At 48.2% G+C, this 13,097-nt stretch overlaps 1 protein-coding gene across 2 annotated transcripts in view; it reads right to left on the reverse strand.

Annotated features, from left to right (window-relative positions):
* Positions 1-13,097, reverse strand: part of MAP3K9 (mitogen-activated protein kinase kinase kinase 9) — an 82,159-nt gene that overhangs the window by 9,169 nt on the left and 59,893 nt on the right. Inside the window, exons 5-10 of one of the 2 annotated variants that reach the window (XM_043556479.1) lie at positions 12,664-12,839; positions 7,574-7,814; positions 5,742-5,864; positions 4,236-4,389; positions 1,827-1,895; positions 301-413 (exon numbers count right to left, since the gene is read on the reverse strand). In XM_043556479.1, the coding sequence (XP_043412414.1) occupies positions 301-413; positions 1,827-1,895; positions 4,236-4,389; positions 5,742-5,864; positions 7,574-7,814; positions 12,664-12,839 (876 nt within the window). The remainder of the gene's footprint in view (positions 1-300; positions 414-1,826; positions 1,896-4,235; positions 4,390-5,741; positions 5,865-7,573; positions 7,815-12,663; positions 12,840-13,097) is intronic. The other variant, XM_043556480.1, reaches the window with a different exon arrangement.

Raw genomic sequence — 13,097 nt, forward strand, 5'->3', positions numbered from 1 at the left:
TGGAAGCGCCTGATTCAAGTCCTCACCCTCTGCACTGCCCTAAGGAGACTACAACCGGCGCCCTGGGATAGGAGGCCAAGGGCAGGCTCCATGGCAGCAGTGGGAACAAACTGTGATTTGGGAAGGTTTGATGCAATGGGAGTAGAGCCAATGAAGAGGGAATAGGGTGAGGGCCCAGGAGTTGGGTCAAAGAGGAGACAATTCCCATGAGGTGGTACTAGGGGTCCTCAAACACTCCCAGAAGCTTGGCCAGAAGTTCCCTGAGGGAACAGGGACAGTCAGGACAAGGGCCATGCTTACCCATCTCCATAAGGCTGGTGAACCCTGGCAGGGCTGGGCTACTCCTCGGGCCCTTCCCCAGGTTGGGGGCACTGGACGACCACTGTTTATATCCATCTACCAGGGACTTGAGGCTAAATAGGAGGAAATGGGGGAACTGTTAGAACTGGTGACTTCCCTTACTCCACCCTCACCTCCAGGGGCCCATGGAAACGTCTCTTTCTGTGTGCTTAATTCCACCAAAGCCCAAGAGCCTCGGGGTAACGAACATTACTGGGTCCCCTCGTGTCACAAACAGAAGTGCACATGCTCCAGGAAAAGAAAAGCAGGGCCATGAACCCACCCCTTCACATGCTGCTACGGAGCTGTGGAAAGATCTAGCAGGCAGGCCGGCAAGAAGACAGGAAGAATGAGGACTGCCCAGCACTGGCCAGGGTCTTGCCTGAGCCCACCTTAAGGCAGAGACGATCACTCCAGGACACTGTGTCCAGCACACTGCTGACATCAGAGACACTGCAATTCGAAGCCTTGTGATCCCAGGCGAGCCCTGGGCAGATGAGCTAGCAGGGATGGGCCATTTCTCAACTTCTCCTTCCAAGCTCACGGCATGCTTAGGCAACTTTCCAAGCCATCCACTTTTCAAAAACAAAAATCAGCCAACAAAGCTGCACCAGAGCAGTGCACTTTGGGACAGACCTATGTGGGTAGTACATAATGCTGCACTCGAGCCCCTGGTTTGTCTGGGAATGAAGAGGAAAAGGGCAGGAGCTTGCTTTCAAGTCCCTGTGATGAGCTCACACCTGCCAGCCAGTAACTCTGAGGATCCTGACGGGGCACCCCATCGACCCCCTTTACGATGGGGGAATCAGAGGCCCAGAAGCACTGGTCTTTTCTCTAATGGACAACGAAGAGAGAAGGCTGAGGACTCCGTGGGTTATGGCTGCCTTGGACATACCAGGATTATAACCAGAGGTGGCTCTCATTTTAGGGCCAGGAAAAGCTGTTCAGCTAAAGCCCACTCTTCCCGGTCCATCTCGAGGGAGAGAGAGGGACCCACTTTTCCCCTCACTTCAGATCTCTATTTCAAGTGCTGTCAGAAACACCAGTGAATTCAAGTATATTCCGGCCACCATTGGTTTCAACCAAAATACACAGCCAGGGATAAGCATGCTAACCAAACCCACAGCCTGGGACTTTTAGCTGATGATCTTACAACATCACCTCCAGCTCTGAGTTCAAGGGGAATCCAGATTAGCAAAGTCAAAGCCAGTGCTAAAGTTCAAAGCATAAATCGTCATGTACTGCCCCCTAAAACTAAGGGTGCCAGGAGAATCCCCACAACGGGAATGGTCAGAGAAGTGAGGAGAGGGAAAGTCAGACCGACACAGGAATTTCCCAGGGTGCACGATGGTACTGCTTTAAAGGAAAAAAATCGGCATAGCCTTGGCAATAATGAGGTTTGATTCTACCGGATGTGCTGTGAGGACAAGGAAATGGAAGGGGACTATTACGAACACATTTGATGAAAGGGTGAAGATTAGACTCACCCCAGGTGGAAATGTGGAGACTCTGATGGGGTACTTAAACCATTAGCTTTCTCACGTCTCTGAGGGGATCTTCAATGAATAAAGAAAATCAGTAGTAGGCGACAGTGGGTACATCCAATTCAGTATCTCCCACATGGGAGCCCTCAAGGCTTGACTCTAGCTACATTGGTAGCTGCCCTCCTCTGGCCCGGTAAACAAAGCCCACGTGATGAAGGAATCCTAACAAGGAGACCCAGGACCTCCCAATCTGTGGGACAAAGGTCCTTGAGCAGCCACAGCATAACTGCAGAGGCCGCGTGAACCCACAGATACCCAAGCTATCTACAAGCAAGTGCATACGTTTCCTATAGATATGTACTCGTTTTTTAAAGGATGTATAGTCACTTAACATTACTGAATTCAATATAGCTTTTTGTTGTTAGGGATTATTTTCTTCCGTTGATAGGGGCTAAAATTAGAAATATTATCACACAGAGGCTCCCAAAATTTCTGACGTTAAAGAAGCCTTTACTCGAGAATGAACAGAATATACTTTATTTCTTCAACAGGAATGGAGAATCATAAAAAATTCAAGTCATATTTTGGGGCGCCTGGGTGGCTCAGTCAGTTAAGCGTCCGACTCTTGATTTTGGCTCAGGTCATGATCTCACAGTTTTTGAGTTCGAGTCCCACATTGGGCTCTATGCTGACAGTGCAGAGCCTGCTTGGGATTCTGTCTCTCCTTCTCTCTGCCCCTCCCCTCCCCCACCTCTATGAAATGCTTCAGTAGTTTTGAGGACACATCTATGCAAGGAGGAAGAAAATTCAAAGTTAATATTTTGAAACATGAACCAAAGTTAATTTACTAAACAAGACGAAAAACATCTATAAATGAAGCAGAACCAGAGAAGCTACTGAAATGTCAGAAACATCCAGGGATTCAGCGTGACTGACTTTCAGACCCAACCTAACCCTACTCTACCCCAGGGCTCGAAGGAATCCAAACTGAGGGAGATCCTGCCTCTACAGGACCTAGCACAGCAGAGCAATTCACCATTCCTAGAGGACCATCATCGAGCCCTCACAGAGCTCAGGCAGTTCACCCTATGTACCTAAATTTTCTATTCCAAGGTATTTGTGATTTCTAAAGCCTGGCTTCGGAGTCAATCCTTTTTGAATCAAATTGCTATTTTCGTTCTCAGCTCAGATCTGACATAAGAGAACAGATTTTGGACATGAAATCTTCTTAGTATTTGAAGGAATACCAAGGCCACTTACAGGTTCGGGCACAAGTTCAGGAAAGTCTCTGAAAAGGGCGAAGGGGATTACTGCCTATTCTCACAGGCTCAGAAAAGTCAAAAAACAGGATTCTAGCCTCTAACACCAAGAAGAAGGTACGAAATAGAAAATGCACCAGGAGCAGGGAAGAACCATCACAGCAGGTATTACAAATGCTTCCTATGAGCCAGCTAATCTTGTATGCACTTCCCAAAATGGACTTATTTAATCCTCACATCAACCCCGGGAGATGGGTACTGGTATAACCGCCGATTTACAGATGAGGAAACACGAGGCCACACGGTGAGGCATGGCGGAGCCAGGATTCACGCCCAGGCAGCCTGGGGTCAGGGGTTATGCTCGCCACCACTACACGGTGAGCGACTGGCCTACGAAGAACCGGGACTTGAGAGAATTTAACTTGTAAGAACACAAGCACATCCAGGGCACGAAGCCGGGTCCCCTGCTTCGCTCAGAGGACGCGCTCACACCTGTCCGTGTAGCAATGAGGTGGGGCCTAAGAGAAGCTCCGGTTGGCCCTGGGGTCACACCTGAGTGTACTCGCTACCCGGGCTGGGTCATTCCACCAGCCCTTGCTTCGGGATAAGCCTCCAAGTCAAGAGAGGCCTGTAAGCCTTGCTCTTCCTTCTCTTGGCTCTGAGCGGATGTTTTAAGGGAAGAGCCGGGTACAAGCAGGACACCTGGCTGAACTCATCACATTTGGTTCATGCTTAATGTACCTGCAACTCTGAGTCAGACCCCTACAGGTGTCGGCAAACTACAACGAGGGGGCTAAATCCTGTCCACCACCTACCTTCGTAAAGTTTTACTGAATCAACATAGCCACGCTCATTCATTTACAAAGTGCCCATGGTCTATGGCTGCCTTTGCACTACAACACAGGAGGTGAGTAATTGCAAAAGAGACGATGTGACCCACAAAGCCTAAAATATTTATTATCTGACCCTTTACAGAAAACGTATGCTGAGCCCTGTCCTAGGAGGTTCAGGAAATGAGGACATTGGAAAACTGAAGCTTGTAATTTCTCAGAAAGCAATGAAACACAACAGAGGAGACGGTGTTTCATATCATAGTTTTAAAAGGGTATACCCATCTTTAAGTGGAAAGAATCTCTTACATTCTGGGTCTTACCCTTCGTCTCCCGAGGCAAGCTCCTTCTGACCAAGTGTACTTGGCCCCCACGTCCGTCCTTTCTTCTTGGGGGCCCTCTTCTCCTCCTCCTCCCCTTCTTCTTTGGGGACGACTGAGTTCCGGCCCCAGGTTTTGCTGCTTTCACCTGGTGTCACTGTGAATAACAAAAGTTGGATGGGATCTGGAAAGAAAGATAGACAGCCCCCCACCCCCTCCAAAACTAGCCTCTACCTCACCAGACAGACACAGACACATGCGCACGTGGACACACACGCACGGAGTTATAGGGAAGAAGTCACACCTCCTCAAAAACTCTGTGCCCAAGTGGAGCCTTCAAGTCCTCAGCCACCAATCACTGAGCACTCGCAAAGTACCAAACATGGAAAAACTGCCCAGATTCTCGTAAGTCCAATGCAAAGCTGGAGCTCAGGCCAGCCAGACGGCAGAGTTCCAAACAGATCTGACTTAAAGAACTTGGTTTTGTTGGGTGGGACTGGACGGGGAGGGGCAGTGGGTGAGGAGTTAGGAAGGAGAGAAAAAATATAAGGGGGTAAGGAAGACTTGGAAGTGCAGAAAGGAATTGTAGGTAAGAAAGAAAGATAATGAGGAACTCAAGACTACGGAGAAGGAAGTCAGGAGTAGGGGAAGGGGAGGGAACAGGCCTAGAGAAATATACTAGGTAAGAGAGGAGGAACATTCCTCTGACATTGCTACCTTATAACAAGGGCTGAAACCCAAATGCTTCAGAGGCTTACATCATACATGAGTGAATGATTCCAGACACCAAAAAATAGGGAGCTGAGGGGACTGAGGCAAAACACGGTGCATAAGGAAACTGCCATTGGTTCTAGCCAACTGTGGCCACGTGAAAAAGGGAATCCACTGATACGAACCGATTTTTCAAGGATAGCCAGAAATCTAGGGCTTTTAAAAAAATGAAATCTCTATCTTTAAGTTAGGGGAACTACTTTGTTCACGTGTGTGTGTGTAAATTCTTTTCAGTAAACACGGTGGTGAAAATAAAATCGGTCCCAATTTGGCCTATCACAAAGTCTTTGGCGAGTTTTCTTAGGAACTACACTTTGAAAACACCCTTCCCTGGGAAGCATGAACAAAAGAAAAACAGTGATCCCCCAAACATGGCGGAGAGTGCACAAGGTCCGTAGGCCAGGGTACCAAGCAACCCAGGCCAGGTACCAGGGTATCTATATCACACACCAGTTTCCAAATTGCTTTGTAGTTCACTAAGGATCCCGTCGATACCCACAACCCCCTTTGCTGGGATCTAAGAGTAAAAGGTAGAGGAGGCGGTAGTAAAGCTAATGGAGAGAGACAAGAAGGAGGGCTACGGGTTTGCGTACATATGTGCATGTATATACACATTGTCGAGGAGAGGTGGCAGAAGTTATGGATGGAGCAAGCCTGGGCCAGTCGGTGGCTGGACAGAGCAGGGGACAGGTGCCCCCGGTGTGTTCTGGCCCCAGCTAATTTGGGAAACAGTCTCACACTGGATGGCTCGAAGGCGAGGAATGATGGTGGGGCTCGCAGGAGGACTGGAGCGGCTGTTGGTGAGACTCTTCCTTTTATCCATGGTGGGGGAGGCCTGAACCGTGAACTTGTGCTGGAAATCTGCTTGGGGAAACACAGACATGTGTGTGCATTAGCATTTTCCCATACTCTAGTTCCTATGAGAAAAGTGAATGCATTCCCACTAGACGCATTTTCCCATAATCTAGTTCCTATGAGAAAAGTGACATGTCCTGGGCTTGAGGGACAGGCCCCAGTTTCCCAAGAAGCAACTTGTTCACCTAGGAAATGTTCCCTTTCTCCCCAAAGAAGGCAGGGCAGCAGGACCAACATATGAGGAGAAGGAAAATTCACTGTCTAAGCGAATCTCATATATACAGATTTACAATAGTTGTTTAAGACATGAGACTTGTTGCGTATTCTAGGAAATCTAACTTAAAATTCTTTTTCTTGGGGTGCCCGGGTGGCTCAGTCGATGAAGTGTCCCACTCTTGATTTCAGCTCAAAATAAATAAAAACAATTCTCTCAAAATTCTCTCTCAAAACAAATAAAAACAATTCTGCTTCTTACAATCTATTAGTACATGCCCCCTTTTCTTAGGGACCAAAGCAGGGAGACTGATGTTTCTCATTGAGTGCAGGCAGGGCAGAGTAATTAGGACTAATCCTTGGTGGGAACCTAGGAAAGTGAGGGCAGTGGGGCTAATGGTCCAGACTGTGACGTCTTCCAGAGGCAGTTATGGCAGAGCATGAAGAACGTAAAACTCGCAGCTCTGGATTTCTAAGTTCCAGCGTCCTCATGTATCGAGAAGCGTGAACAGCTGAGTGTTCACACCTAGGTCTCCCCACTAGATGCAGCGTCCCGGAAGGTGGGAGCTACTGTTTTCCTATGAGCTTTCCCCAGCACACGGCAGCAGCGTGGCACACCACACGCAACACGTTCGAGAGGGACTCAAAGACTCCCTGTTGCCTGGCCGGAAAAAATGTGCAACAGGGACACCAGTAAACATGTCCCACAAACAAAGTCACGGAATTTCACTGAATGGATTCCCTTGTCTGTACTGAAGCCACCAGTGCTTACAATCATCGGCTATTGTTCCTATTCGGCCCTTTTCCCTTGGTTCCTTACACTTCTATAGGTTTGCTTCCCAGACCTGATAAACTTAGACTACAACGAAGTTTTTTTTTATCTGCATAAACACACACTCACCTCCCTCCACTGGTACACTACACCCCACAAAGATTCTACTTCACAGATTCCTTTTACTTTGCATTTCCCCAAGCCTGGACGTACTCCAGATGTGCCTTTATTCACCCAATGTGCTTCTGAAAGGTTGTGCATAAATCAAATTCTTACACATTAATCCTGATCTCCACTGCTCGCACACAACTAATTATTTAAAGAAAGCCAGAGATAAGTTATTCTGCAGAGCACGGCGTTCTCTCGTCTCTGGCATACGCATGCCCCGGAATCTGCCCCTGCAGCTCTGGGCCTCTTCGCCGGGCTTGCCTCATGTGAGACGTGTCTATGTGAGCCACCACGCGACTGTCAGTCTGGACCGTGCCCGCCTGTCAGGTCCACCAGCCACCAGTCGGTCTTCCCTCACACCCTGTGATCAGTCACCCTCAAAAACTCCCCCGGAGCCGGGTAGCTTTTCCGCAGGCCAGTCTTTCCGGTGAGCAGAACGGGCCACGTCCAACCTGCTCCGTTCTGAGCCCCAGAGCCCCGTCCCTGGCCACCCCCCCGGGTCCCCTGCAGCAGGCTGCCCTGCTCCCTACCCGCCCCAGCCGCCCCCAGCCCCGCCGCTGACCGGAAGGAAGGCTGATGCGGTTCCCATCCTTGAGCTTCAGCCGGCTCTTCCTGAACTTGCCCTTGCGTTTCTTCACCCGGGGCTTCTCCTGGCACAGCTGGTGGATGATGATGTTGAGCTCCCGCTCTAGGATGTCGATCTCCCGCTCGGCCAGCTCCTGCTCGCGGCGCCGCAGCAGCTCCTCCTGCGTCTTCTGCTGGAGCGCGGCCCGCGTCAGCTCCTCCTCCCAGGTGCGGAGCTCCTGCAGCGGCAGACGCAGCGGGGAGAAGACGGGGCGTTCAGTGCAGGGGTGGAGGCCGAGGGCCCCCGAGGGCCAGTGCTTCCCGGAAACCTGGACAGCGCTCCTGTGATGCCCATACCCCCGGTCCCAGGAGGAGATGCAGGCCTCACAGGTAGCTGGTAAACGGACACCTGACCACGCTGGACGCTGGGGACAGGCAGGCTGGGCACAGCCACACTGAGGACACGGCTACCGCAGCCCTGGAGACAGGGGCTGGTAGTTCCCAGGTGCTCCCTGAGTACTGATAAAAATTGCCTGTGATTGGAAAAAAAATGAGGGGGGGGGGTTGGGTAGAAAATATAATCCTGTCCTTAAATTTTACAGACTTGGGGAGCGCCTGGGTGGCTCCGTCGGTTAAGCGTCCGACTTTGGCTCAGGTCATGATCTCACAGTCGGTGAGTTCGAGCCCCGCGTCAGGCTCTGTGCTGACAGCTTGGAGCCTGCTTCAGATTCTGTGTCTCCCTCTCTCTCTGCCCCTCCCTCCCCTGCTCATGCTCTCTCTCTCTCTGTCTCAAAAATAAATAAAAACATTTAAAAAAAATTCACAGACTTGGTTCTATTTTAATTTTTTCCCCCATTATATAAGGGATGTTTCTTTTTTTTTTTTTTTTTTTAATTTTTTTTTCAACGTTTATTTATTTTTGGGACAGAGAGAGACAGAGCATGAACGGGGGAGGGGCAGAGAGAGAGGGAGACACAGAGTCGGAAACAGGCTCCAGGCTCTGAGCCATCATCCCAGAGCCCGACGCGGGGCTCGAACTCACAGACGGCGAGATCGTGACCTGGCTGAAGTCGGACGCTTAACCGACTGCGCCACCCAGGCGCCCCAAGGGATGTTTCTTAAACCGGAGCCAACTAAATGTGATCTAGCTTAAAATGTGCCCCCCCCCCCCAGAAATGAATCACCCTCCAGGCATCACCTAACACTCAAATAAAAATATATTTCCAGAGTGATTGTTCAAAAAAGGGAGTCTTCTAAACCTCTGTTCAGTTGGTGAGTGACTCTACTGAGGGATGCGGTTTGAACTCTCCTCTTATCTCAAAGGACAACCATTTGCTGTGGAAGGACCACGACAGCACAGCAAAGAGAAGAGAAAACATTTCCCAAAGTCTTTGCCAGGCGCTTGCTCTAGTAGATGGGCAAGCCCTCTTGCCTGCTTCCCCTTTTTCCTTCTGCATGAATTTATGAAGTTCCTGAGATGGGGGGTGGGAGGGAAGGGGAGGTGGTATTAGGTATTAGGAGAGGAAACAGGAATGAGAACAGAACATGTACATACAATTGTCAAATCTGGCATCTAAACTGTTAGCACTGGTTACCCAGGGCGTAAGACTGAAGTGAGGGGGCATGATGTAGTCAAACCTAAAAAAAAAAAAATGGGCATTTCTTCAATAAAGTAGTCAGAGCAACACTTCTGTGGTCGAAAGCTACAATTTCTCCAAGGAATGCTCCACTATAAGAAGTCATCCTGGGGGCGCATGGGTGGCGCAGTCGGTTAAGCGTCCGACTTCAGCCAGGTCACAATCTTGCGGTCCGTGAGTTCGAGCCCGGCGTTGGGCTCTGTGCTAACAGCTTAGAGCCTGGAGCCTGTTTCCGATTCTGTGTCTCCCTCTCTCTCTGCCCCTCCCCCGTTCATGCTCTGTCTCTCTCTGTTCCAAAAATAAATAAACGTTGGAAAAAAAAAAAAAAAAAGAAGAAGTCATTCTGGACTGTAGAAAGGGAGCCTAGAGCTAGGAAAAAAGTTTGTGAACACATATTGGCAAAGCTGAGCAGTGGGTAGAGAACAAAGAGAGAACAGAGACCTGAGGGGAATAAAATATTCTGACATTTAGGAACTTTCACTCAACTTGCCCTCTACTCTCAAGAGAGTATCAAAATTGATAATAAATGTTATAGAAAAGGCAGAAGTGAGAAAAGGATTAGCACCTTGAAAACTGTCTTGTACATGATAGGTGCTCAGTGTCAACGCGTGAATGAGAAAGGAGGGGGAGACAGGATTCACTTTTATAAATACACGCCTTTATGGGAACCCAGATTCATCCAAAGTGTCTGAGAGATGAGCCTGAACTTTTGGACTTCTTCTCTAATGAAATAAGCAACTGTTGTATGCTCCCCCCAAAACCTTGGCTCTCCTTATCCCGGTACTTTGTTTTCACCATTAGGAGAACACACACACACACAGAAGACTGAGAAAAATCATTCCTGGTTGGTTGATTTTGCTGCTAGATGGGAAAGTTAAAAAGTTCAAGCTGATTTCAGCTTTCCTAAGTCATCTTCTCCTGTGCGCTCTTGTCTAGGGGATGGTTTGTGTTGTAGCCCCCTCTGTTGCGGGAAGTCAGACCCCAGTCCAGAGACAAATCCATTGTCACTATATGTGGAAGCTGTCAAGTTGAGACACGCTGAGAATGAGCTGAATCATATGGGAAACCAGGACATTTGTGGAGTACTTGCCAATGGCACCATATATCTGGAAGACTCAAACATGTGTCTCCTGCTTGTGAAACGCCTATTTGGGGATCAGTCTTCTAGTATGCAAATCACATTATCTGCATACAATGATTTAGTAGGAATCTCTCCAGAGAGAAAGCTCATTATCCATCTCGCCCTCACTTGCCCAACTACAAGCCTTATGATGGACAGGCATCATAGCAAGGGCTCTGGGGGCACCTGAGTGGCTCAGTCAGTTAAGCATCTGACTCTTGACTTGGGCTACGGTCATGTTCTCACGGTTCTTAAGTTGGAGCCCCGCGTCGGGCTCTGCACTGACAGTGTGGAGCCTACTTGGGATTCTCTCTCTCCCTCTCTCTCTGCCCCTTCCCCACTTGTGGACATGCGCGCGCTCTCTCTCTCTCTCTCTCTCTCTCTCTCTCTCTCAACATAAACTTAAAAAAGAAAAAGAAAAAGAAAAAAGAGCAAGGACTCTGGAACAAACTGGCTGAATAGTGGCCTGGAGTGAATTACCATGGGCATCATATGCAATATGGAGTTAACAGCACTGACAGCACATGGTACATAAGACAATTATTATCTTATTGTGTAAGATTACATAAGAATTCATATTAATTACTTAGAGCATGGCACAGGGAACATGCTCTACGAATGTTAGCTGTTATGAGAATGGGTTTGGCTTATCCTAGTAACTATTTACTGACAAAATCCAAGTTTCATTCTTCTTGGTGGCTAATACCCTTATAATTTCATCAATCAAAAGAAAGAAAACCAAGAGTCAAATGATTCAACAGTCTAAAAAGAACCAGCAACTCTAGGTTTCTTCTAGTTGGAATAGCATTAGTAACAGGAACAAACTCGATTAATTACTCTGCTCCAAGGTCAGTGTCGGATTCCCCCCACCCCCCAGGTCACAAAAGATGTCATAGACTCACTCCATTCCCCTGCAGAATGCTCACTGACTTGCCAAATAGTACCAGGTTTAGGAGTGCTATATGGCATTAAAAAAAAAAAAGAAAAAAAAAGAGTTTAATTTCTTCACATCAGCTCCAGAAATGATTTTTTTTTAAATTTTTTTTTTCAACGTTTATTTATCTTTGGGACAGAGAGAGACAGAGCATGAACGGGGGAGGGGCAGAGAGAGAGGGAGACACAGAATCGGAAACAGGCTCCAGGCTCCGAGCCATAAGCCCAGAGCCTGACACGGGGCTCGAACTCACGGACCGCGAGATCGTGACCTGGCTGAAGTCGGACGCTTAACCGACTGTGCCACCCAGGCGCCCCCAGAAATGATTTTTAAGTCATTTGTTTAGGGAAACAACAATTATATTGGAGAGAAAAAGGTTTTGGAATCAGAAGATCCAGGTTCAAGATTCTGCCTCTCACTATACTGGCTGTGTGACTTTAGACAAGTCACTGACCCTCAGCCTTGAGATGAAAAAGAGAATACCTGCCCTACATGCTGGGGGCAAGGGCCATAACCACCCCCCCCCCCAAGATAAAAATGATACAAGGTTCTTTTATCATCAGACATTTCAAGTGAAAGAACTTGAAAGACATACACAATTTTAGCTACTGTTATTATATTAAATTGCTTCCCAAATGCCCATAATGGGGAATGAGAAGGGAAAGCAGAAATTAACCAAGAGACACATGGACGCCGCTTATGCCCGCAGCTATAGCCCTTAGGTCCAGCCTGGCCCCTGTAGTAGAAGCAACATAGGTGCTGGTGTTAAGCTTCACCTCTGTGGATACTGGCTGCTAACCAGGCATGAAGGGCAAAGAGGGGAGACCCATAGGGAATGGACACCAAAACAAAAAGGTAGATCTTTAGTAAGCTAAGAATATCTGAACTCCTCAGTCAGTTTGGGCTTGAGCCCTTTTCATAAAAACACGCAGAATACCAAATAGTTTCAGAACCATAGTATTTTTAGCCCATCGCTATTTCTGATTCTGATACCTGTGCTCAGTGTTGAAGTATCCCTGTAACAAGTTAACCCCCCACCCCCAGAAGTCCACTACAGCACCAAGAAACATTTCTAGAACTTTCTCATACTTTCTGCTGGTACTTACCCAGTGGTGCTCTTCCTCTGGTTTGGACAGTGAAATAGATACTCTGTAAGAAGAGCTTTGGATCATGACTCCCCTACTTGTTCCTGCCATATCCCGGAAAGAAAGAAAACGTCTATACTATTTCAGGGCATACCTAAGGCCTGGAGAACTCTCTCCATGTAGAGCCGGGAAGAAAAAAGCTGCTCTGTTACCACAGACCAAGCAGGAAGGTGGTTGTGTCGGAATTTGTCCAGAGGCCCCAGTGGGGAAGGTCCACTGATTCAATGCATGGCTTTTTCTTGTTTTATTTACCTTTTCTTTGGCCCTGAGTTGGTCAAACATCTCCTGAATCTCATGTTTCCAGTCATCCTGCAGGCAGTGGAAGGAGTCCTTGGGCATTTCAAAGAAACCAGACTCCTCTATGGTAGTTAGCTGGTCCAGGATGTTTGTGAAAGATGGTCGTGAGTGAGGGTCGGGATTCCAGCAGTCTGCACGGAACACGTGAGCAGACAGAAAGCATGAATGGACAGAGACAAGCGTTAAGACTTAGAATATTACGGGACCTCACTTACCAGAAATAGTTTTCCCTCCAGAAACTGAAACACTGGGTAGGTAACCACAAATAGGGCTGGGGAAATAAAACAAGCTGCCCACCCTCAATATTATAAAGACTGAATGGGGAAATATAATGCGGCCGCCCCCATCTGACTCTGTTGAGTTAGCATAAGAAAAGCAAGTCCAGAGTC

The sequence above is a fragment of the Prionailurus bengalensis genome, chromosome B3 (assembly GCF_016509475.1).
Source record: "Prionailurus bengalensis isolate Pbe53 chromosome B3, Fcat_Pben_1.1_paternal_pri, whole genome shotgun sequence".
Taxonomy (NCBI): Eukaryota; Metazoa; Chordata; class Mammalia; order Carnivora; family Felidae; genus Prionailurus; species Prionailurus bengalensis.